At 42.1% G+C, this 21,862-nt stretch overlaps 1 protein-coding gene across 1 annotated transcript in view; it reads left to right on the forward strand.

The window, feature by feature from the left end:
• The first annotated feature begins 219 nt into the window (after positions 1-219).
• The window catches only part of F8 (coagulation factor VIII), a 61,337-nt gene continuing 39,694 nt past the window's right edge, over positions 220-21,862 (forward strand). Inside the window, exons 1-9 of the mRNA XM_058196900.1 lie at positions 220-538; positions 9,471-9,571; positions 10,789-10,911; positions 12,371-12,583; positions 13,466-13,537; positions 14,053-14,157; positions 15,708-15,929; positions 18,258-18,525; positions 20,684-20,855. Of these exons, the coding sequence (XP_058052883.1) occupies positions 408-538; positions 9,471-9,571; positions 10,789-10,911; positions 12,371-12,583; positions 13,466-13,537; positions 14,053-14,157; positions 15,708-15,929; positions 18,258-18,525; positions 20,684-20,855 (1,407 nt within the window). The 5' untranslated portion in view covers positions 220-407. The remainder of the gene's footprint in view (positions 539-9,470; positions 9,572-10,788; positions 10,912-12,370; positions 12,584-13,465; positions 13,538-14,052; positions 14,158-15,707; positions 15,930-18,257; positions 18,526-20,683; positions 20,856-21,862) is intronic.

The raw sequence follows: 21,862 nt of genomic DNA on the forward strand, positions 1-21,862 counted from the left end.
GGATTCTAGGTGTGGCCTTACTAAGGCTTTATAGAGTGGTATCAGTACCTTTCTTGATCTTGATTGTATCCCTCTGTTAATGCGATTTAGGATTGCATTGGCAAGATACTTCTAAAGAGTTGGAAACCTGCAGTGAACAAGAGGTTAAAACTTTCCTCGGTTGCTTTTCCTTTTCCCCTCTCTCATCCTGTTACTCCCCACCCTGCTGTTCACTCATAACTTCCAGCACACTGATAGTGTGGCGTGTGCTGTGACCATGTTTCTCTCTCCAGTGGCAGGTCAGAAAACCCACTGGTGTTTCACAGCAACCTGAGGATGGAGTTTGCCGAATAGGTCAAGCTGTTTTGTCTCCTTCTTCTTCTGGATTTCCCTCTGAATCGGAGACCGCTGGCAGATGCTGGTAGACCATGTGGAGGTTGCTGTCACTCGGACTTATTTGGTTGTGCTGCGTCTTTCGGGAAAGCATTGGCATCACCAGACGATATTACATTGGAGCCGTGGAGAAGGAATGGAACTATAGGCCCGACAGACAGAATGGGTAATAATACAGCATCAATATATTATCTACTAAAAGTTTGGGAATGTAGTTTCAGTACAGAGTAGAGTTGGGAAGTTCTTCAGAATTTGGGAATATCAGCTCTCATCTCTACTAACCGACTCTACCTCTGTCAAAAGGTTTTGGTCCCAATTGTCTTGAGAACCATAGGGAGAGGTTATGGTTTTATGATATGGTATTACCAATAATCTTATAGCTTTGTGCGTTTCTATCCTTAATTTGTACCACTCAGCTCCTGTTCGGTTCCTGCTTCTAATCTCCTTAGCCCTACTTGACTCCTCTCTGCTGGATGTGCCAAGAGTGAAGGGAAAAGAAACATTTATTTAATGAAGTGTTGGCAGCCTGATTGCATTGTGTTCAGCAAGTCACCATCTTGAAGCCTTTCTAGATACCAGCTGCAGCTGATGAAGCACCTCTTGGTCAAGTAGAGTAGAAAGGGATGAAAGGAGTAGGGTGATGTATGGAAGGTCTCCTTCAAGTGGGTCAGTTGAACTTTTAGGAAAGGCAGAGAGTACGATGATAGGTGGACTTTTTTTGGATGTAGGAGGACCTGACATTTCCAATTAAAATAGCTCAGCAGGTGACGGGGGAAATGTCCACTGGAGACACCAGGAAGCTGCTAATACCATTAGTTCAGGGGCAAAATCCAGCAGGTTCTGACAGGTTCTGGGGAACCGGTAGCGGAAATTTTGAGTAGTTCGGAGAACCGGCAAACACCACCTCTGGCTGGCCCCAGAGTGGGATGGGAATGGAGATTTTGCAATATCCTTCCCCCAGGAGTGGGGAGGGAATGGGGACTTTGCAGTATCCTTCCCCCCAGGAATGGGGTGGGAATGGAGATTTTGCAATATCCTTCCTCCTGGAGTGTGGAGGCAAAGGAGATTTTGCAGTATCCTTCCCCTGCCACGCCCACAAGCCATGCCCACCAAGCAACACCACGCCCACTAAGCCACGCCCACAGAACCGGTAGTAAAAAAATGGATTTCACCACTGCATTAGTTTATATGATGCCCTCAAGATGTTCCTATGAGAGTAATAGTCCTATAAACCCAATAAACACCTGGATGAAAAAGAAGAAAACATGCTGATCTAGATAAACCAGCAAGCTTCTTTTGTGGGACTTTCTTGAGGTTCCATCTCATAGAATAGAATAGAATAGAATAGAATAGAATAGAATAGAATAGAATAGAATAGAATAGAATAGAATAGAATTTTTTATTGGCCAAGTGTGATTGGACACACAAGGAATTTGTCTTGGTGCATACGCTCTCAGTGTACATAAAAGAAAAGATACGTTCATCAAGAATCGTAAGGTACAACACTTAATGATAGGTTCCATCTCATAATGTTGTGATCAAGAGGGAATAAAATAGAATAGGGTTAGTTCTGGATTTTTTCCTCAATTCAATTCAGAATAGAGCTGGAAGGGACCTTGGAAGTAGATACAGATACAGATTAACAGAGTTGAAAGGGACTTTGGAGGTCTTCTAGTCCACCCCCTGCTCAAGCAGGAGACCCTATACTGTGTCCAGTCTCTTCTTAAAAACCTCCAGTGACGGAGCACCCACAACCTCTGAAGGCAAGCCGTTCCACCGGTTAATTGTCCTCCTTGTTAGGAAGTTTCTTCTCAGTTTCAGGTTGCTTCTCTCCTTGATTAGTTCCCATCCCATTGTTTCTTGTCCTGCCCTCTAATTTAATTCAAGCTAATTTAAGTTAATTAGTCCTTCTGTTATCTTCACAGTAACACTGTGAGGTTGTTTGCATGAATTGTTCAAAATCACTCAATACATGTTGCAGCGGGAGAGAAGGATTTAAACCTGGGTCTCAACAGAAGAGAATATTTGTAGCTCAGGGTTGAACTGTGGAATCCTTCATGTTCTCTGAGTTTAGTTGTTTGCTTGCAGATGTTTCTTTGGCCAGCTAGGTAAGAATTTCAGGACACCAAGGACTCCACAAAGTCCCCCACCTTGTTCCAGCTTTGGTTCTTGTACTATGTCCCCTTCATCGCCTCGATTTTCATTCTCCGCGAGAATAAAGCACAGGCCATTGCTCCTAAGATGTCTCATCCTCTTCCATTTTCATAGCAGTTTTGAAAAAAAAAAAAGGACTCTATAATTAAAACTAATGAATGAATATCGCCATCCTAAAAATGTCAACAAGTTTCCAAGTTTCTTATTATATTGACATATTGACCATCATTTGTGTTGTAAATGTTGTACCTTGATGAAGGTATCTTTTCTTTTATGTACACTGAGAGCTTATGCACTGAGACAAATTCCTTGTGTGTCCAATCGCACTTGGCCAATAAAAAATTCTATTCTATTCTATTCTATTCTATTCTATTCTATTCTATTCTATTCTATTCTAGTTTTGCTACACCATGCATATTTTTATTTACTTTTTTGTATACAATAATGTATTACATGCACACAGAGTTTTAGAATCCAAACACGAACAATCGGGGAAAAAATATTCTTAAGAAGATATCAGAAATAAAAATGCTGAAATTCAGTTGATGACAGATATGTAAAGAAATAAAGCTTTACATCCATTATCTTACAACTTACGAGGTTATCTGGAGCGCAACCATAGAATAGCATTAGAATGAATAGCCTTTTGAAGAGTCAGCGGTCCCCAACTGAACACAAGAATTACTCTGCGTTAAAAGGTAAAGGTAAAGGTTCCCCTTGCACATATGTGCTAGTCGTTCCCAGCTCTAGGGGGCGGTGCTCATCTCCGTTTCAAAGCCGAAGAGCCAGCGCTGTCCGAAGACGTCTCCGTGGTCATGTGGCAGGCATGACTCAACGCCAAAGGCGCACAGAACGCTGTTACCTTCCCACCAAAGGTGGTCCCTATTTTTTCTACTTGCATTTTTATGTGCTTTCGAAACTGCTAGGTTGGCAGAAGCTGGGACAAGTAACGGGAGCTCACCCCGTTACATGGCAGCACTAGGGATTCGAACCGCTGAGCTGCCGACCTTTCGATCGACAAGCTCAACGTCCTAGCCCCTGAGCCACCGCGTCCTAACTCTGCGTTAAGGGCACTTAAAGAAGGTTGATCAGTAAATCAGATAGTCTACGTTTCCCTCAAATCACCCCAGAAACATCTGCAAGAGAGCAAAGAGCATCATAATGAGCTATTTAGACTCATCAGATCCAGCTCTGAAGTTCTTGTCCAGAATGGAATAAGGCAATGGTGAAATATAAAATTTGTTACTACCGGTTCTGTGGGCGTGGCTTGTGGATGGGTGGGATAATGTGACTGGGTGGGCGTGGCCAACTTTTTTTTTTTTACTTTTAAAAAGCATTTTTTCTACAACCTCTTCAGCCAAAGAGGTTGTAAAAAAATGCTTTTAAAAACCTCTGATGATCAGGCAACTTAGCTGGGATCACCAGAGAAGCCTTTTAAAAGCTTTTAAAGGGTTCTGACGATCCCAGCTGAGTTGCCTGATCGCCAGAACCTTTTAAAAGCAGTTTTTTTTACAACCTCTTGTAAAAAAGAGGAGATTCTCAGTCATCCAGGTCATGGTTGTCCCAAAGGTGCTTTTTTTAAAAAGCAACTGGACTTTCTGGTTTTTCTTTGAAGACGTTTCACTTCTCATCCAAGAAGCTCTCAGAAGCTCTCCTCCAAGAAGCTCTTGGATGAAGAAGCTTCTTGTTCCGCCTTAGCAGAAGCAAGAAACAGATTCCTTGTTAGAAAAAAACTCTGGTGAATTAATGGCATTCACCCACCGAAAAGTCCAAGCAAGAGTCCTGCAAGGAGTTAAATGCAGCAACTGACCTTATCAGTTCCTTGCGATAATTGCAAGGCCGTGAGCAACCAGCTGGAAAGCTGCAAATTAAGTTCTGGCAACTCACGAAAGACAATGAACAAAATATTCAGAAATACAAACTGTTGTCTCCTACGACAACCGGTCCCCTTTCCTTCTATTCATTCCCCAGTCAAGGAGGGGCCATTCAGCCTCCATGCATGCTTTGCTTCCTGAGTCAACTCCTTGCCCTCCATTCCTCACTTCTTCTAACTCCTCTGCGCATACATGCATCCGGAACAGGCCCCAGCTGTTTCTCCTCCTCACTCATATCAGCCTCCAATGGCAGCTGCCGCTCCGGTGGCTAGAAAATGTTAGACGGCCCTGGCTCCATCTCTGCATCTGACACAGAGTACCCATCAGAGCCTTCCCAAGACTCCAGCACTGGGCCAAGTTCTTCCCCAACCTCCTCATCATCCGAGTCTGCCACCAGCTCTGCTGGCAGCTGGCGGGCCACAACCCTTCTTGGATGAGAAGTGAAACATCTTCAAAGAAAAACCAGGCAGGCCAGTTGCTTTTTGAAGAAGCACCTTTGGGATGAAATGCAAAGAAGATAGCTAGAAAAGTGGAGAGATTAGACAAAGCGAAGTACAGAATTAAGGGATAATAGTTCCATGAGAGGAGGGGTGAGAAACCAACCTATGAAAGGGATAATACTTTTGGACCAAGTGAAATACTACTGAAACATTGAAGAAGTTTCATGTGTTATATTGAATTATAAGAACAACCAAACATTTTGCACAGAGATGGTATTCAGCCGGTTCAGGCCAATTCAGGCGAACCAGTAGCGGCGACTGCAGGTGAGCCCCGGCCTGCCCACCCACCCAGATCAGGGGTGAAATGCTCCCGGTTCGGACTGGATTACACGATCCGGTAGCAATGGGGGTGGGTAGTTCGGAGAACCAGTAGCAAAAATCCCTGCCCCCTCCCCCCGCTTACGCCTCGCTGTTCCTTTTCTCTGTCCCTGAAGCTCTCGGTGGTGATATGGCTGCAAATGGCCTTAAATGACTGCCACAGTACTTCAACAGGCCGCATTACAGCTGATCAGCGCTGTAGGCGGCTAGTAGACCGGTGCCTCTATTTTTAAAGAAAGTAGACTGGTGCCTCCCAAAAAAAGGCAATTAGTAGACCAGTGCCTCTATTTTTAAAGAATATTTTTATATCTTTTATATCTTTTATATCTCTATTTTTAAAGAATAGTGCCTCTATTTTTAAAGAAGGTAGACCGGTGCACTCCCAAGTTTTGTATGCTTTATTATTTGCATTATGTATTATTATTGACCATGCCCATTCAGTCACCTGACCACCAAGCCACATCCACTGGGTCACCTGACCACCAAGCCACACCCACCAATTAAGCCACGAACAACAGAACTGGTAGGGAAATTTTTAGATTTCACACCTGACCCAGATGTAATGTATTTAGCCACATTTTCAGGACTCGGCACATTCATGGAAGGCACATGCGCAGCGAGCATGCAGAAGGCCAGGCACGTGTCTGGAAGGCGCGAGCGTGTGAGTGAAGCAAGCGTGCGTGAGTGCGGCGAACCGGTGGCAAGCATATGGGAAACCCACCACTGATTTTGCAGCATGGTGGGAAAAGAGATAGTATGACACAGTTTCAGAAAAGCAGAAACTACCCTTTAAGAATAGAAGTAATTTTATGGCATCACTACAACCGATGGACCCTCTTTCCCCAAAAAAACATTGCGCAACTGTTCTTCACCTGATTGCGCCCAAACTGCCAAGGGCTTCCTCCTATAGGGCTCACTTATTCTTCTCCCCAAAGGTCACTGTTCCATTTCCTAGCTGGCAAAGACCAAATTGTGATCGGGAACTTGTACACAATGGCATGCAGTGTTATTTCTGGCCTCGATGCGGAATTTTGCATACCGAGGACAACAAATGGTGCCAAATGCTCCAATCACTCAAAATATCCTCTTTTTTTTTGGCAGGTTGGCTTTACTGAGATGACTATAACCCGTGTTTCCCCGAAAATAAGACCCTGTCTTATATTTTTTTGAACCCTCAAATAAGCGTTTGGCCTTATTTTTGGGGAGGTCTTATTATTTTGGGGCGCGTGGAGCAAGACGGGGATCCTCTTGCCATCTTACCCGATTTCCAGCTCTGTCTCCCTAACCCTATCCAGAGGAAATGGTGGGGACCAGCTGTGCATGCGGTTAAATATTTTCAGGGAGGGCTTGTTTTCTGGGGAGGGGGCTTATTTTAGCGCATGTGCTCAAAAGCCCGATTGGGCTTATTATCGGGGGTTGTCTTATTTTCAGGGAAACAGGGTACTTTGACTTTGGAAAGTCTTAGCGGGAGTTTTGGAATTTGTCCTTTCACCACGTCCTTATACTTTTGACTCTGAGCTTAACTTTTAATTGTGCTTTTGTGGTGCTGCTTAAATTAAAACGTGGTCTGTTTCTAAATTCTAAAATAAGGAAAAAAATTTGTTTTATGCAGAACTGCATTTTTGGGGGTGGAGGGGAAGGTGATCAGGAGAGTTCACTTCTAAGATACTAGAATAACAGAGTTAGAAGGGACCTTGGAGGTCTTCTAGTCCAACCCCCTGCTTAGGCAGGAAACCCTACACCACTTCAGACAAATGGTTATCCAATTTCTTCTTAAAAACTTCCAGTGTTGGAGCATTTACAATTTCTGGAGGCAAATTTTTCCACTGATTCATTGTTCTCACTGTCAGGAAATTCCTCCTTAGTTCTAGGTTGCTTCTCTCCTTGATTAGTTTCCATCCATTGCTTCTTGTTCTACCCTCAGGTGCTTTGGAGAATAGCTTGACTCCCTCTTCTTTGTGGCAGCCCCTGAGATATCGGAACACTGCTATCATGTTTCCCCTGGTCCTTCTTTTCATTAAACTAGGCATACCGAGTTCCTGCAACCATTCTTCATATGTTTTAGCCTACAGTCCCCTAATAGTCTTGGTTGCTCTTCTCTGCACTCTTTCTAGAGTCTCCACATCTTTTTTTTACATCGTGGTGACCAAAATTGAATGCAGTATTCCAAGTGTGGCCTTACCAAGGCATTATAAAGTGGTATTAACAGTTCACAGGATCTTGATACCTGGACTGATTTCCCACCCACCCCCCTTCTCAGTTCAATTGTCTGGAATTCTCGGAGGCTATCTGAAAAATCCAAAAATCCCTGCGGTTTTTCTTGACAAAGCTTTCCGGAAGTGGTTTGGTCCTTGCCTCTTCCTTTCTGATTGGCACCAAGGACACCCAGCTGGCTTTGTGCCAAAGGTAGAACTCAACATCTCTTGCTTTCTCACCTGATGCCTTTAACCACGACACCAACCTGGTTCTCCCCTGTAATGATTTACAACTCCTGAAATGAAACTCAAAAGCCACAGCTCCCCATTATTTGTTTTTGCAGTTGCTCCTAATGCCCGGATTTCCTTGGCTGGTCTGAGTCATCCTAGGGAGAAACTCTTGGAAACTTGCCTGCTGGCCAAGATTTTTTCCTAGCAGGCTTGGACGTCTGACCTCTGATAGCTAGTGGCCCACCAATGTTTCCAATAGTACTAGTAACAAGGTAGACGTGCTGGGTTCTGCAATTCCTTGTGTGTCCAATCACACTTGGCCAATAAAAAAATTCTATTCTATTCTATTCTATTCTATTCTATTCTATTCTATTCTATTCTATTCTTATTTGCACCCTATTAAGTGTTGTACTTATGATTCTTGATGAATGTATCTTTTCTTTTATGTCCACTGAGAGCATATGTACCAAAGACAAATTCCTTTTGTGTCCAATCACACTTGCCAATAAAGAATTCTATTCTATTCTATTCTATTCTATTCTATTCTATTCTATTCTATTCTATTCTATTCTATTCTATTCTATTCTATTCTTATTTGCACCCTATGACTACCATTAAGTGTTGTACTTATGATTCTTGACAAATGTATCTTTTCTTTTATGTCCACTGAGAGCATATGTACCAAAGACAAATTCCTTGTGTGTCCAATCACACTTGGCCAATAAAAAAATTCTATTCTATTCTATTCTATCTGCTTCCCTCCTCCTATGGGCTCTCCCGTGCAAAATAAATGTTGGAAAGCAGAGGACGACGAAATCCTACGTCAACTTTGGAGAAATGTTAGAAAGTATATTTTAAAAAATATCAATAAAAAAGGGGGTTTGTCGCCGTGGGTTGCAATGAGAGGTCCTTGGTGCTCTCTTGAGCTCGGTTGTTTTCTTGCAGACGTTTCATGATCCATCAAGGTAACATCATCAGTGCTAGAAGGGAGTGTGGTTTTTGGAGAGGAGGAGGAGGAGGAAGAGATTATACAAAAAATGCTTTTAAAAGGTTCTGGCGATCAGGCAACTCAGCTGGGATCATCAGAACCCTTTAAAAGCTTTTTTCCCTCTGGTGATCCCAGCTGAGTTGCCTGATCATCGCAAGCTTTTAAAAGCATTTTTTTACAACCTCTTCGACCAAGGAGGTTGTAGAAAAAATGTTTTTAAAAGTAAAAAAAAAAGTTGTCCATGTCCACCCAGTCACATTACCCCACCACCACCAAGCCACACCCACAGTAACAAATTTTACATTTCTCACCCCTGAGATGTCCTATAACTGCACATCACTATAGGTAGTGGCACCTCGCTGACCTGGGCTACTTTTGGAAAAATGAAACTGGATTCAGTCTTGTTAGGTCTTGAATCAAACACCCATGAACCTGGATTAAGTGGAGGCAAGGAAGTGTTCCAGAGTGGTGCGGTGGCCTAGAGGTTGGAGCTCTTGCCTCACAATCAGGATGCTGTGAGTTCGATCCTAGGTAGGGGCAGATATTTCTTTCTCTGGGCACACTGCCCTCTCTCTGGGCACACAATATATCTGCTGAACAAAACTCCGCATTGGTGACAGGAAGGGCATCTGGCCAGTAAACATTCTGCTAGCTACAGAGGTGGTATTTGCCGGTTCTCCAAACTACTCAAAATTTCCGCTACTGGTTCATCAGAACCTGTCAGAATCTGCTGGATTTCACCCCGATGCAGATCAACAGTGCAGGATTTGAAATGCCGAACCCAGTCTGCATTTGATCTCAATTTTCTTCTTTGACTAACTCTTTTTTAATTTCTTAGGTTGTCTTCCCCTAACCCAGGCTCTCAATATAAGAAGGCAATTTATTTGGAATACACAGATTCTACATTCAGAGAAGTAAAACCCAAACCTGTTTGGATGGGTAAGTTAAAGAGTCTTTTTTGCTTGCAAGATTCTCAGCTGAATTTGGGGATCTTACTGGAGTTATTCCTACACTGAAAAATATCTTAGGTTGATTGATTGCTATAATACGGAGTCCATGCAACTCTCTTAGAAGACTATTTGGGAACCAGAATTGGTGCAAAATATATTGCCTTATTTACTAACTTGGAAGAGATGGGGAGAACATATTAACAGATTAACAGAGGTAGAAGGGACCTTATAGGTCATCTAGTCCAACCCTCCGCCTAACCAGGAGACCCTACACCAGTGATTGCTAATCTTTTTGCCATTGCGTGCCAAAAGTGGGGGGAGCGTGGGGAGGGGGTCGTTCGTGCGTGCGTGTGCCCACACCCATAATTTCATGAGCCCTGCATGCGCGACCCCCCCCTTGCGACCCCCCTCATTTTTGGCACACAGGACAGTGGGCCCGTTTTTCACCCTCCCCAGGCTCCAGAGCCTTTCTAGGAGCCTGGGGAGGGTGAAAACAGCCTTCCCCACCTCACACTCCCAGTGGCCCTCCGGAGGCTGGAAACAGCCCATTTGACAACTTCTGGTGGGACCAGAAGGCCCATTTTTTGCTCTCCCCAGGTTCCAGAGCCTTTCTAGGAGACTGTGGAGGATGAAAATGGTCTCCCCATGCAAGGCCCTCCGGAGGTTGCTCTTGCATAATTATAATTGTATAAGATAAATAACAATTATCTTGATAATTGTTAGTGAGACAGCTACATTAGCTTTATTTACCGATGTGTTGCCACACGTTAAAAACAATGAAATATAAGAAACAACAAGTCCTCTACGTTTATAATGTTCATTTGCTTACCAATATAGGAAGTTAAACGATCAAGAGATGGATGGAAGTTCATGTATGCCTCGTTTATCTAGGCTTATAAATGGGAACATGCTATGTATGTACTTAAGGGAAGATTCATCACCGGAAAAGAAACTCAGTCAGCAGACGATGTAATAGTAGCTGTGTGAACCTGCAATAGTGGTGTGTGAATCAAAGGTTTTCACATATTTGCAAATAAAGAAAGAACAGGTCACTTTCACCCAAAGAAATCCAAACCCATCCTTGGAATTTCTTCTTGCTCAACTTGAGATGGGATGGAGGACCCTTCCAAAGCCCAATTCCCATCTCGTCTTTCCTTCACAATCAGCAGAACTTCAGCCCGTAACGATTTCTCTTCTTTCCATCAGGTCTTCTGGGCCCCATCGTCCAAGCCGAAGTCTATGACAAGGTGGTTGTGACCTTTAAGAATATGGCTTCCCGTCCCTTCAATATTCATGCCAAAGGGGTATCTTACTGGAAATCTTCTGAAGGTGAGGGCGACACCCCAATTGTCCCTCTTGCACGCTCTTCAAATTCTTTCCACTGCTGGCTAGAGCCATGGTGGTGCAGTGGTTAGAATGCAATACTGCAAGCTACTTCTGCTGACTGCTGGCTGCCAGCAGTTCGGCAGCTCAATTCTCACCAGCTCAATAGAATAGAATTTTTTTTTTTTTTAGAATAGAATAGAATTTTTATTGGCCAAGTGTGATTGGACACACAAGGAATTTGTCTTGGTGCATATGCTCTCAGTGTACATAAAAGAAAAGATACGTTCATCAAGGTACAACATTTACAACACAATTGATGGTCAATATATCAATATAAATCATAAGGATTGCCAGCAACAAGTTATAGTCATACAGTCATAAGTGGAAAGAGATTGGTGATGGGAACTATGAAACGATTAATAGTAGTACAGATTCAGTAAATAGTCTGACAGTGTTGAGGGAATTATTTGTTTAGCAGAGTGATGGCCTTCGGGAAAAAACTGTTCTTGTGTCTAGTTGTTCTGGTGTGCAGTGCTCTATAGCGTCGTTTTGAGGGTAGGAGTTGAAACAGTTTATGTCCAGGATGCGAGGGATCTGCAAATATTTTCACGGCCCTCTTCTTGATTCGTGCAGTATACAGGTCCTCAATGGAAGGCAGGTTGGTAGCAATTATTTTTTCTGCAGTTCTAATTATCCTCTGAAGTCTGTGTTTTTCTTGTTGGGTTGCAGAACCGAACCAGACAGTTATAGAGGTGCAAATGACAGACTCAATAATTCCTCTGTAGAATTGGATCAGCAGCTCCTTGGGCAGTTTGAGCTTACTGAGTTGGCGCAGAAAGAACATACTTTGTTGTCCTTTTTTAATGAGGTTTTTGATGTTAGCTGTCCATTTGAGATCTTGCGATATGATAGAACCCAGAAATTGACTCAGGCTTCCAATCCTTCCGAGGTTGGTAAACTGAGGACCCAGATTGTTTGGAGGCAATAGGCTGACTCTGTAAACCACTTAGAAAGGGCTGTAAAGCGCTGTGAAGCAGTATATAAGTAGGTGCTATTGCTATTGCTGTATCGGATGCTGCATTAGGAGCCATGGTGGCACAGTGGTTAGAAGGCAGTATTGCAGGCAAATTCTGCCCATTGCCAGGAGTTCAATCCTGAGAGTGCTTAGGGTTGACTCAGCCTTCCATCCTTCTGAGGTCGGTAAACTGAGAACCCAGATTGTTCGGGGGCAATAGGCTGAGTCTGTAAACCACTTAGAGAGGGCTGTAAAGCGCTGTGAAGCATTATACAAGTCTAAGCGCTATTGCTATTGCTCAACTTTCTATTCAAGAGCCAGAGTGAAGTGTGCAATCAAATTCAGCCTTTGGGCCCATCTGCAGTGTAGTTTGCATGGTTTGGGCTTAGCATGTTATATGACCTCAACCTTTATAAGTCATGGATGACAGTGCTTGTATGTTTTCAGGGGCAGGCTATGATGATTTCACCAGCCAGCTAGAGAAAGAAGATGATGCTGTAGAACCTGGTCACATCCATGTCTATGTGTGGGAGATTTTAGAAGATCAAGGGCCAACTGAATCGGACACACACTGCTTAACTTATGCCTACTCCTCCCATGTGGACAGCGTCAAGGATATTAATTCTGGATTGATTGGACCACTGCTGGTCTGTAAGCCAGGTAAGATCAGTTGTTGTTGTGACCTAGGCCCAAGTAGTTATTACCAGACACAATCAGTCCTAAACAAACGTATTTTATTAGAACAGCTAAGAATTACTTCATTATCAGCTTAGTCCAAATTAATTCCAAAACAAATCCTTCAGAAAAAGTCCTTCGGCCTTATCACAAACCTTTGTCCTCTTTGACACCCTGCCAAAGGCTTTTCTTGGCAAAGTCCCACAAAGTTCAGAAACAAGAGAAGACCGCTAGAAACAAATGTAGCAATGTTGCTTTCCTACAAAGAGCCCAAGAGCCATTGCTGCTCTTTTAAGCCTTATGGGAGGGGCCAATCATCTCCTGGCCTTACTCCCTAGTCGTCCTTTTTGCTTTAGCTGTTCTTGCCTTCTGGCAGCTCTTTGCATGTGTGCACTAATAACAGGCTTCTCCTATTTCTCAGCCTCTCTGCTGTCCGCCTCTGGAGGCTCCGGAGTCTGCGCATCACTCCCAGATGGTTCTGGCCCATCTCTGCCTCTGACACCTGGCATTTAGACAGCATTTTTCTGAAACATTCCAGTTTAATTCCATGTATTATCTCATGCATGAGTTCAATTACAGCCGCACTGTGAAATTAGAAAAATGAAATATCACAATTGCACAGAGCATAACATAGAACGTGTAAGGACTGAGAAATAAAAGGTGACTTAAAATTACTCCGGGAACTCGTAAATCCTTCCAATGCCTAGCTACCTGAGCGTAACATGGAGGAGGATGGAGGATGGAGTAGACAGTGAAGATGTTTCAGGATTCCTGTTTTGCTCCAGTTTAGAAAATCTGCTTAAAAATCTGTGGAAAGTCTTTTTGTCATTTTGTTTTGATAGCTTTTACAGAGTTTCTCCTTTGCAGGAGCTTTGATGAGTATAAACTCCGGGGGCAAAATACAAGAATTTGTGCTGCTGTTTTCTGTATTTGACGAAGGTAAGGGAAGAATGGGGAGGAAGGAGAGAAAAGGACATGTTTATGCCCCACTCGTACTTGTGTTTTTATTCCATTGAATAAAGTCATCAGCAGTTAATACACCTTTCTGTAGGATCTAGGCTTCGCTTGTTCCTAACAGGTTTAATTCTTCATGTCTAACCAACATTCTAGATTGCATCTCTTGGTTAGCTGCATACTGTGCTATCTAATTTAACAGATTAAATTCATTTTTATTTTAGTTTAAGACTGGTTTCTACACTACATAAAGGTGCAGATCCGGACAGAAAGACAGGATAGAAATTACATGGTTTATGGCCAAACTGCAGTCAGGACCGTTTATAAAACAAACTCATCTGCAGCTGTAGGAAACTGTTTAAATTCAATGACTAATTCTAATTTTCCTATAATAGACCTGTAGGACAGAAACAGTGGATAATGGTTTTCTTGGTGATTTGGAGTTTCTTGGATTAAACTCTGTTACTTGCATCCTTCTCTCTCTTCAACGTCTCCATCAGACAAGAGCTGGTATTCTCACTCTCACATCAGAGGAAACTCAAAGTCTCCATCGACTCAACATCTGTTTCATACCATCAATGGGTTCACTCATTCGTCTCTGCCTGGTAAGAGTCTGGCAAAAAGGACCACACATTTTATAAACCATGCCAGCCAATACATGACATTGGAGATAGGCCATATATATGTGATAGATAGACAGACAGACGGACGGATGGACAGATGGGATAAATAGATAGATGGATGATAGATAGATAGATAGATAGATAGATAGATAGATAGATAGATAGATAGATAGATAGATAGATAGATAGATGATAGATAGAGGATGGATGCATGACGGATAGATTGTATGTATGTATGTATGTATGTATGTATGTATGTATGTATGTATTATAGATGGATGATGGATGGATGATAGATAGATAGATAGATAGATAGATAGATAGATAGATAGATAGATAGATAGATAGATAGATAGATAGAGGATGGATGCATGACGGATATATTGTATGTATGTATGTATGTATGTATGTATGTATGTATGTATGTATTATAGATGGATGATGGATGGAAGATAGATAGATAGATAGATAGATAGATAGATAGATAGATAGATAGATAGATAGATAAATAGAGGATGTATGTATGACAGATAGATTGGATAGATGGATGATGGATAGATTAGATAGATAGATAGATAGATAGATAGATAGATAGATAGATAGATAGATAGATAGATAAATAGAGGATGTATGTATGACAGATAGATTGGATAGATGGATGATGGATAGATTAGATGATAGATAGATAGATAGATAGATAGATAGATAGATAGATAGATAGATAAATAGAGGATGTATGTATGACAGATAGATTGGATAGATGGATGATGGATAGATTAGATAGATAGATAGATAGATAGATAGATAGATAGATAGATAGATAGATAGATAGAGGATGTATGTATGATGGATAGATTGGATAGATGGATGGATGGATGGATGATGGATAGATTAGATAGATAGATAGATAGATGATAGATAGATAAAAATGTGAAATATTTCTATTTCTCACAACATGAAGAATTTTTTGTCTGATGTAACTGTCTCCTGGAAACTAAAGGAAGACATCTCTGGGATTGCTCAAAGAACCATTCGGATCATGTCACTTAATAGTAATAAATTGAATGAACTAGGAAAGAATAAAATAATAAGAAAAGACAACTCTCTCCAAGTTGCTTTCCGTTCTTCATTTCTGTGACTACCCGACTTCGTTTATGACTCTTGAACGTTTATTTTTCAATTTTTGCTCTAAGTATTCACATTCGTTTCCATTTCTACCAACGCGTGCATTTTTCATTTGTAACTACGCTTGCCCTAATATAATGCATTTTGCTACACGATTTCTAGGATTTCTAGGAATCTATGCATTGATTCCCAATATATTTGTATCGCTATCGATTGTCCTGATTATTAGCAAATCTGCAGGCCATAATACCGTGAAGGGCAAGCTTTGAATGCTGGTTTGAACTTAGATTCCTTCCTTGGTTTGCAAATACGAAGTTGGAAGTTTGAACTCCTGCATCTCACCCACATGTTGCCTTGAGCATCACTAAGCATCTCACCTAGGACATTATTCTTTTCTTTACCTGCAGATCTCAAGCTGTGTGAGAAGAGGCCTGTTTATTGGTATGTCATTAGCCTGGGCACCCGGCCTGAAGTTCACTCCATACTTCTTGAGGGTCACAGTTTCTTGGTGAGAGAACATCGGCTTGCCACTCTGGACATCTCCCCCGCTGTTTTCCTCACTGCCGAGACCACACCCAGAACCAACGGCACATTTCGGATGTTCTGCCAGATCCCATCACACCAGCAAGGTACTTGCTTTTAGCAATTAAACAACAACACGATGGATGGCGTCAGAGTGGTGCGGTGGCCTAGAGGTGGAGCTCTCGCCTCACAATCAGGAGGCTGTGAGTTCAATCCTAGGTAGAGGTTGTTATTTCTCCCACTGGGCACAATGAGAATCTATCTGCTGGGAGGGGAAAAAACCTCTACATTGGCGACAAGAAGGGCATCCGGCCAGTAAACTCTCAGCTCCATTCAGTTGCCCAGATTCCACCCCACAAGGGATTATGGGGTTGTTAAAAGAAGATGATGATTGATGGTGTCAGAGATACAGAGTGTGACTTCCATTTAACATAAACAAAAAAAAACCACAATTTAACTTTTAAAAAAAATAAAAAATAATTATATGGAGCAGAAGTGGGTTTCAGCAGGTTCTGACCAGTTCTGGAGAACCGGTAGCGGAAATTTTGAGTAGTTCGGAAAACCGGTAGTAAAAATTCTGACTGGCCCTGCCCTCATCTATTCTCTGCCTCCCAGCAGATTGGGAGGAAATGGGGATTTTACAGTATCCTTTCCCTGCCACACCACCAAGCCACACCCACCAAGCCACACCCACCAAGCCATGCCCACCAAGCCATGCCATGCCATACCATGCCACACCCACCAAGCCACGCCCACAGAACCGGTAGTAAAAAAATTTGAAACCCACCACTGATATGGAGGTTTCAAAACAAAATACGATATTTTGGATCATTCCTTTGGATCCTTCCTGGGTTGCATGGGACTTCTTACAAAACAAATATTGTTGATAACTATTGCTTTAGGTGTTTTATCTGCCAGCAAAAGGACCAAAGTAAGTTAAGGATGATAAGAGGATTTCAGTTTCCTTTCTCAACTGTTTGCCTTTGGTCAATGGATGCCTTGGGATTCGTCCTACCCACCACAGGAGGAATTTTTGGCACTTGAAAGCTTCCCCAGCGTGCCTACCATCCCTGTCCTAATGTTTTCTTTTATTTGTATCCTTTTCATGTATTTATAATTATGTTTGCAATTGTATCTGTCATAAAATACATGCTTGGTGAAATAAATAAATAAATAAATAAATAAATAAATAAATAAATAAATAAATAAATAAATAAATAAATAAATAAATAAATAAATAAATAAATAAATAAATAAATAATTTTCCTGTCTGGAACCCATACCTCATTTCGGACACTAATATAATTGAGCATGTCCAGAAATATTTTACAAGAAGAGTTCTCCACTCCTCTGAATGCAACAAAATACCTTATGCCACCAGACTTGAAATCCTGGGCTTAGAAAATTTAGAACTACGCCGCCTTCAACATGACCCAAGTTTAACTCATAGAATCATCTGTTACAATGTCCTTCCTATTGAAGACTACTTCAGCTTCAATCGCAACAATACATGAGCACACAATAGATTTAAGCTTAATGTGAACCGTTCCAATCTTGATTGCAGAAAATATGACTTCAGTAACAGAATTGTTAATGCCTGGAATGCACTACCAGACTCTGTGGTCTCTTCCCAAAATCCCCAAAGCTTTAACCAAAGACTATCTACTGTTGACCTCACCCCATTCCTAAGAGGGCATGCATAAGAATACCAACGTGCCTACCGTCCCTGTCCTAATGTTTTCTTTTATTTGTATCCTTTTTATGTATTTATAATTATGTTTACACTTGTATCTGTCATAAAATACATGCTTGATGAAATAAATAAATAAAAATAATATATACCAGATCTGAAGTGCAGGTTGACTGTCTTAAAGTAAAGGTAAAGGTTCCCCTTGCCCCCAACTCTAGGGGGCAGTGCTCATCTCCGTTTCAAAGCCGAAGAGCCAGCGCTGTCCAAAGACGTCTCATTGGTCATGTGGCCGGCATGACTGAACGCCAAAGGCTCAGTATTCCACATTTGGAATACTGCATTCAGTTTTGGTCGCCACGATGCAAAAAAAAGATATGGAGACTCTAGAAAGAGTGCAGAGAAGAGCAACCAAGACTATTAGGGGACTGGAGGCTAAAACATATAAGTGCACGGAACGCTGTTACCTTCCCATCAAAGTTGGTCCCTATTTGTCTAATTGCATTTTTACATGCTTCCGAAACTGCTAGGTTGGCAGAAGCTGGGACAAGTAACAGGAGCTCACCCCGTTACACGGCAGCACTAGGGATTCGAACCGCCAAGCTGCCAACCTTTCGATCGACAAGCTCAACGTCCTAGCCCCTGAGCCACCGTGTCCCTGTTTGACTGTCTTAGCAAGCATTAAACCTTGCTTCCAACAAAAAGGAAGTGAAACCTGGCTAATATCTGGTTTATTGTTAACTTTCAGCTGGCATGGAAGCCTTAATTCAAGTGGACATTTGTCCAGAACTTATTCAGAAGAAGCTGAGGATGGCAGAACCGTCTCCAAGTGAGGACTATTATGATGAATACGAGGAAGAGGATATGGAAAGCACGGTGATAGACTTGGATGAGTTTTCCCCCAGGATTGCTGGACGTTCTCGGGCCAAAAGACTACCTGTGACCTGGATGCATTATATTGCTGCAGAGGAAGGTGATTGGGACTACGCCCCAGTGAAGCCCACTCACCTGGACAGGTAAATCACCTCAAGCAATTATGATGTTCTGATCAAACCTTTGTTGCTGGGCAAACTCAGAAACAAAGAAAGACTTTTATCATACCGACTCTTGAAAGGACGATTGTAATTCTGCAGATTTACTTAAACTTAGCATAATTAAGGTATAATAAATCTTTCTTCTTCTGCCTTTTTTGGGTTGACTTTTTTCAACCGTCCTGTTTCCTTCCTTATAGCTTTAAGGCAGTGGTGAAATTCAATTTTTTTTACTACCGGTTCTGTGGGCGTGGTTGGTGGGCGTGGCAGGGGAACGATACTGCAAAATCCCCATTCCCTCCCCACTCCTGGGGGAAGGATATTGCAAAATCCCCATTCCCTCCCCACTCCTGGGGGAAGGATTTTGCAAAATCTCCATTCCCATCCCACTCTGGGGCCAGCCAGAGACGGTATTTGCTGGTTCTCTGCACTACTCAAAATTTCCACTACTGGTTCTCCAGAACCTGTTAGAACCTGCTGAATAGCACCCCTGCCTTAGGGTCAGCTAGAAATTCCATTAATCCATAAGGAATGCCTAGGGAGCTTTGGTGATGAAGACTCATTAAAGGATTGGCATCTGTTAGAAACCTAGAGATAAGGAGAAATTTTGTGACAGTGAGAACAATTAACCAATGGAATAGCCTGCCCTCGAAAGCTGCGGGAGCCCCACCACCAGAGGCCTCAAGAAGAAACTGGACCACCCCCCATCAGAAATGGTGCAGAGTCTCCTGCCCAGGCAGGGGGCCAGACCAGATGACCTATAAGGTCCTGTTCTGTCCCCAAAGCATCTGGGTCCACTGGGAACAGGCAGTAAAACTCTAGGAAACAGGTTTTCATACAGATCAAGTTTATTTGGGTATTCTCAAAATCATAGACTTACAATCGTGTGGTGAGTCATGGTGAGATTCATCCTTATTTCGTAATCTGTCTCATTTCCTAGTGTAAAATGACAATAGATCTATCCCCCTGGTCAGAAAGCATGCTTCTCTCCTCCGTGGCAATGCATAATGGCCGGGTCTTTGTCCTGTAGCCTGGGCAGAGAGCCTCAGTGGCCAATCGGACACACAGATGTGGTCACATGTCTTGGACTACATTTTCCATAATGCAATCTATGTCTACATCTCCCACAATGCAATCTCTTAAGGAGACAGCTCATAACTCTTAAGGTAACTAATTTACTACCTGAACAGCACAGGTCCCTTCCAACTCTGTTAATCTGTTAAACATAGAAGTGCCAGATTAGTTGATTAATCCATTGTAATGATGTGTCATAAAACGTTTGGTCAGTTTTTGGACAAATTGATTACATTTATCTGTGCACTAATGGTGATGATGGGACTTAACAGAACAGAATAATAGAATAACAGAATTGAAAAGGGACCCTAGAGTCCTATGTTAGAAGTAGACAGCTGTCCAAAAGGACAGAGACAGAAACGCTAGAGGATTGCTGCTTCTGTAAAAAGAAGCGGACAGGAATGTACTAATTTTTTAATCTAATGATGGGTTAAGGAAGAGGGATCAGGTTATAGCAGTATGAAAAACTTGAAATTGGAAAATCTCAGAGTTCATTGCATCATACACAATCAGACACACAATTAAATACTTCTGCAGGATTCATCTACATAAGAAAATGTCTTTATATACAATACCATTGTAGGTTTTTTCACGTTGTAGAGAAAACAAATAGTGAGTACAAACACAGCATAAAATGGAAGCACAAAATGGAGAAGGCAAAAAATGGAGAAGAGAGAAGCTAGTCCGCTCAAGCTTATATACAGAACAGTTAAGCCACGCCCAGACTCCAAACTGTCTCTTATGGCCCCATACAACAAATGCTATGTTTCAGTTACCAAACAGCCCTCATTGGCTGACCTGTTGCTATGTCTATCCAAACAGCCCCCATTGGCTGACTTATTCCAGTCTATGAATATTCATACTCTGACAGAAAATTACAGTCTGGGAGCAACACAAGCAATATAGTCAGCTTCACGAGAACAGGGGTCATACCAAACATGCCTTAGCATTTCAGTGATGCTGCAAATAATGGATAAAAGGGCATCTGAATAAATAAGGAATTGCTAAACTGTTACCAATCTAATATTTCTCTTGAGTTCTAGCCCTGGCTTTCTGTTCTCCTCCGCAGCACCTATAGCAAATCTCTGGAAAATGGCCCCCAGCGGATCGGGTCCAAGTATAAAAAAGCCATGTTTGTGGAATACGAGGATGTGACTTTCAACAAGCGGAAGGCAACCAAACCAGATCATTTGGGCCTCCTGGGACCTGTTCTCAAAGGAGAAGTTGGCGACGAGTTTATTGTAAGTGATGAGATACTCTCTTCTGAGAATGTCATCGTGAGTGGTAGAAAAATATTGGTGCCATGCAGAGAAATCCTCTTGGCTCAGTCTGGGAATCCTTTGGCCCTTGAAATATTGTAGAAACCTAGGTTTGGATGGATAAGGACCTTGAAAGGAATCCTCAGATTATCCCAGACCAAGGGCTGTCTAATCTTTTCTTGGAACCTTCCACTTGATGGAACCTCCATGACTTCAGAAGGTTGGCTGTTCCACTGTCTAATAGCGTTTGCAGTCTTTGGTGAGCCGTCAGGGCTCCATGATCCAAACTGCAGAAGGATCCTTCTGTAGTTTCCTTATCAAAATATTTAATGGAATTTTATCAGAAATGTTCAGTTCATGTACAGTAGTGGCCAAAATTATGGAAACCATTTGTACAAAATTCACAAAATTGTAACACTAATTTTTTGGGGAGTAGTACCATAAAATTATACTGTATACCAACGGAAAAATAATTTGAATCAAAAATGTAATGCAATAACTTTTATGAAGGATTTGCTGTTAGAATAGCAGTTACAGTATAAAGAAGAAAAGTGTATCATGGAAAAAATGAGATATACAAAAATTATCACCATAGAAAAAGCAAGATATACAAAAATTATCACCATGTCAGTTAATACTTAGTTGGGTCACCTTTAGCATGAATGACGGCCTTACAACTCTTCCCATGGAGTGAACCAAGTCTTTTAGTTCTTCAGCTGTTATAATGTGAAACCAAGATTGAATGATGGCTTCTATTAACTGGGTTTTATTTATGGGTTGCTTCTGACTAACAAGTTTCTTTAGTCAGCTCCATAGATTTTCTTCTCCCGAACCCCTGCCAACCCTCAGTAGCCCACCCCTGACTTAGTCATAACAAACCCTTTGTTGTATCCATTTGCCTCCTTTTTCATCTGTTTAATAGCGGTAGTCCATTTCCCCCCCCTCCAATAGAGCATATCAGTGTTCTGCTGACCGCACCAGGTCTGCCT

The sequence above is a fragment of the Ahaetulla prasina genome, chromosome 11 (genome assembly GCF_028640845.1).
Source record: "Ahaetulla prasina isolate Xishuangbanna chromosome 11, ASM2864084v1, whole genome shotgun sequence".
NCBI lineage: Eukaryota > Metazoa > Chordata > Lepidosauria > Squamata > Colubridae > Ahaetulla > Ahaetulla prasina.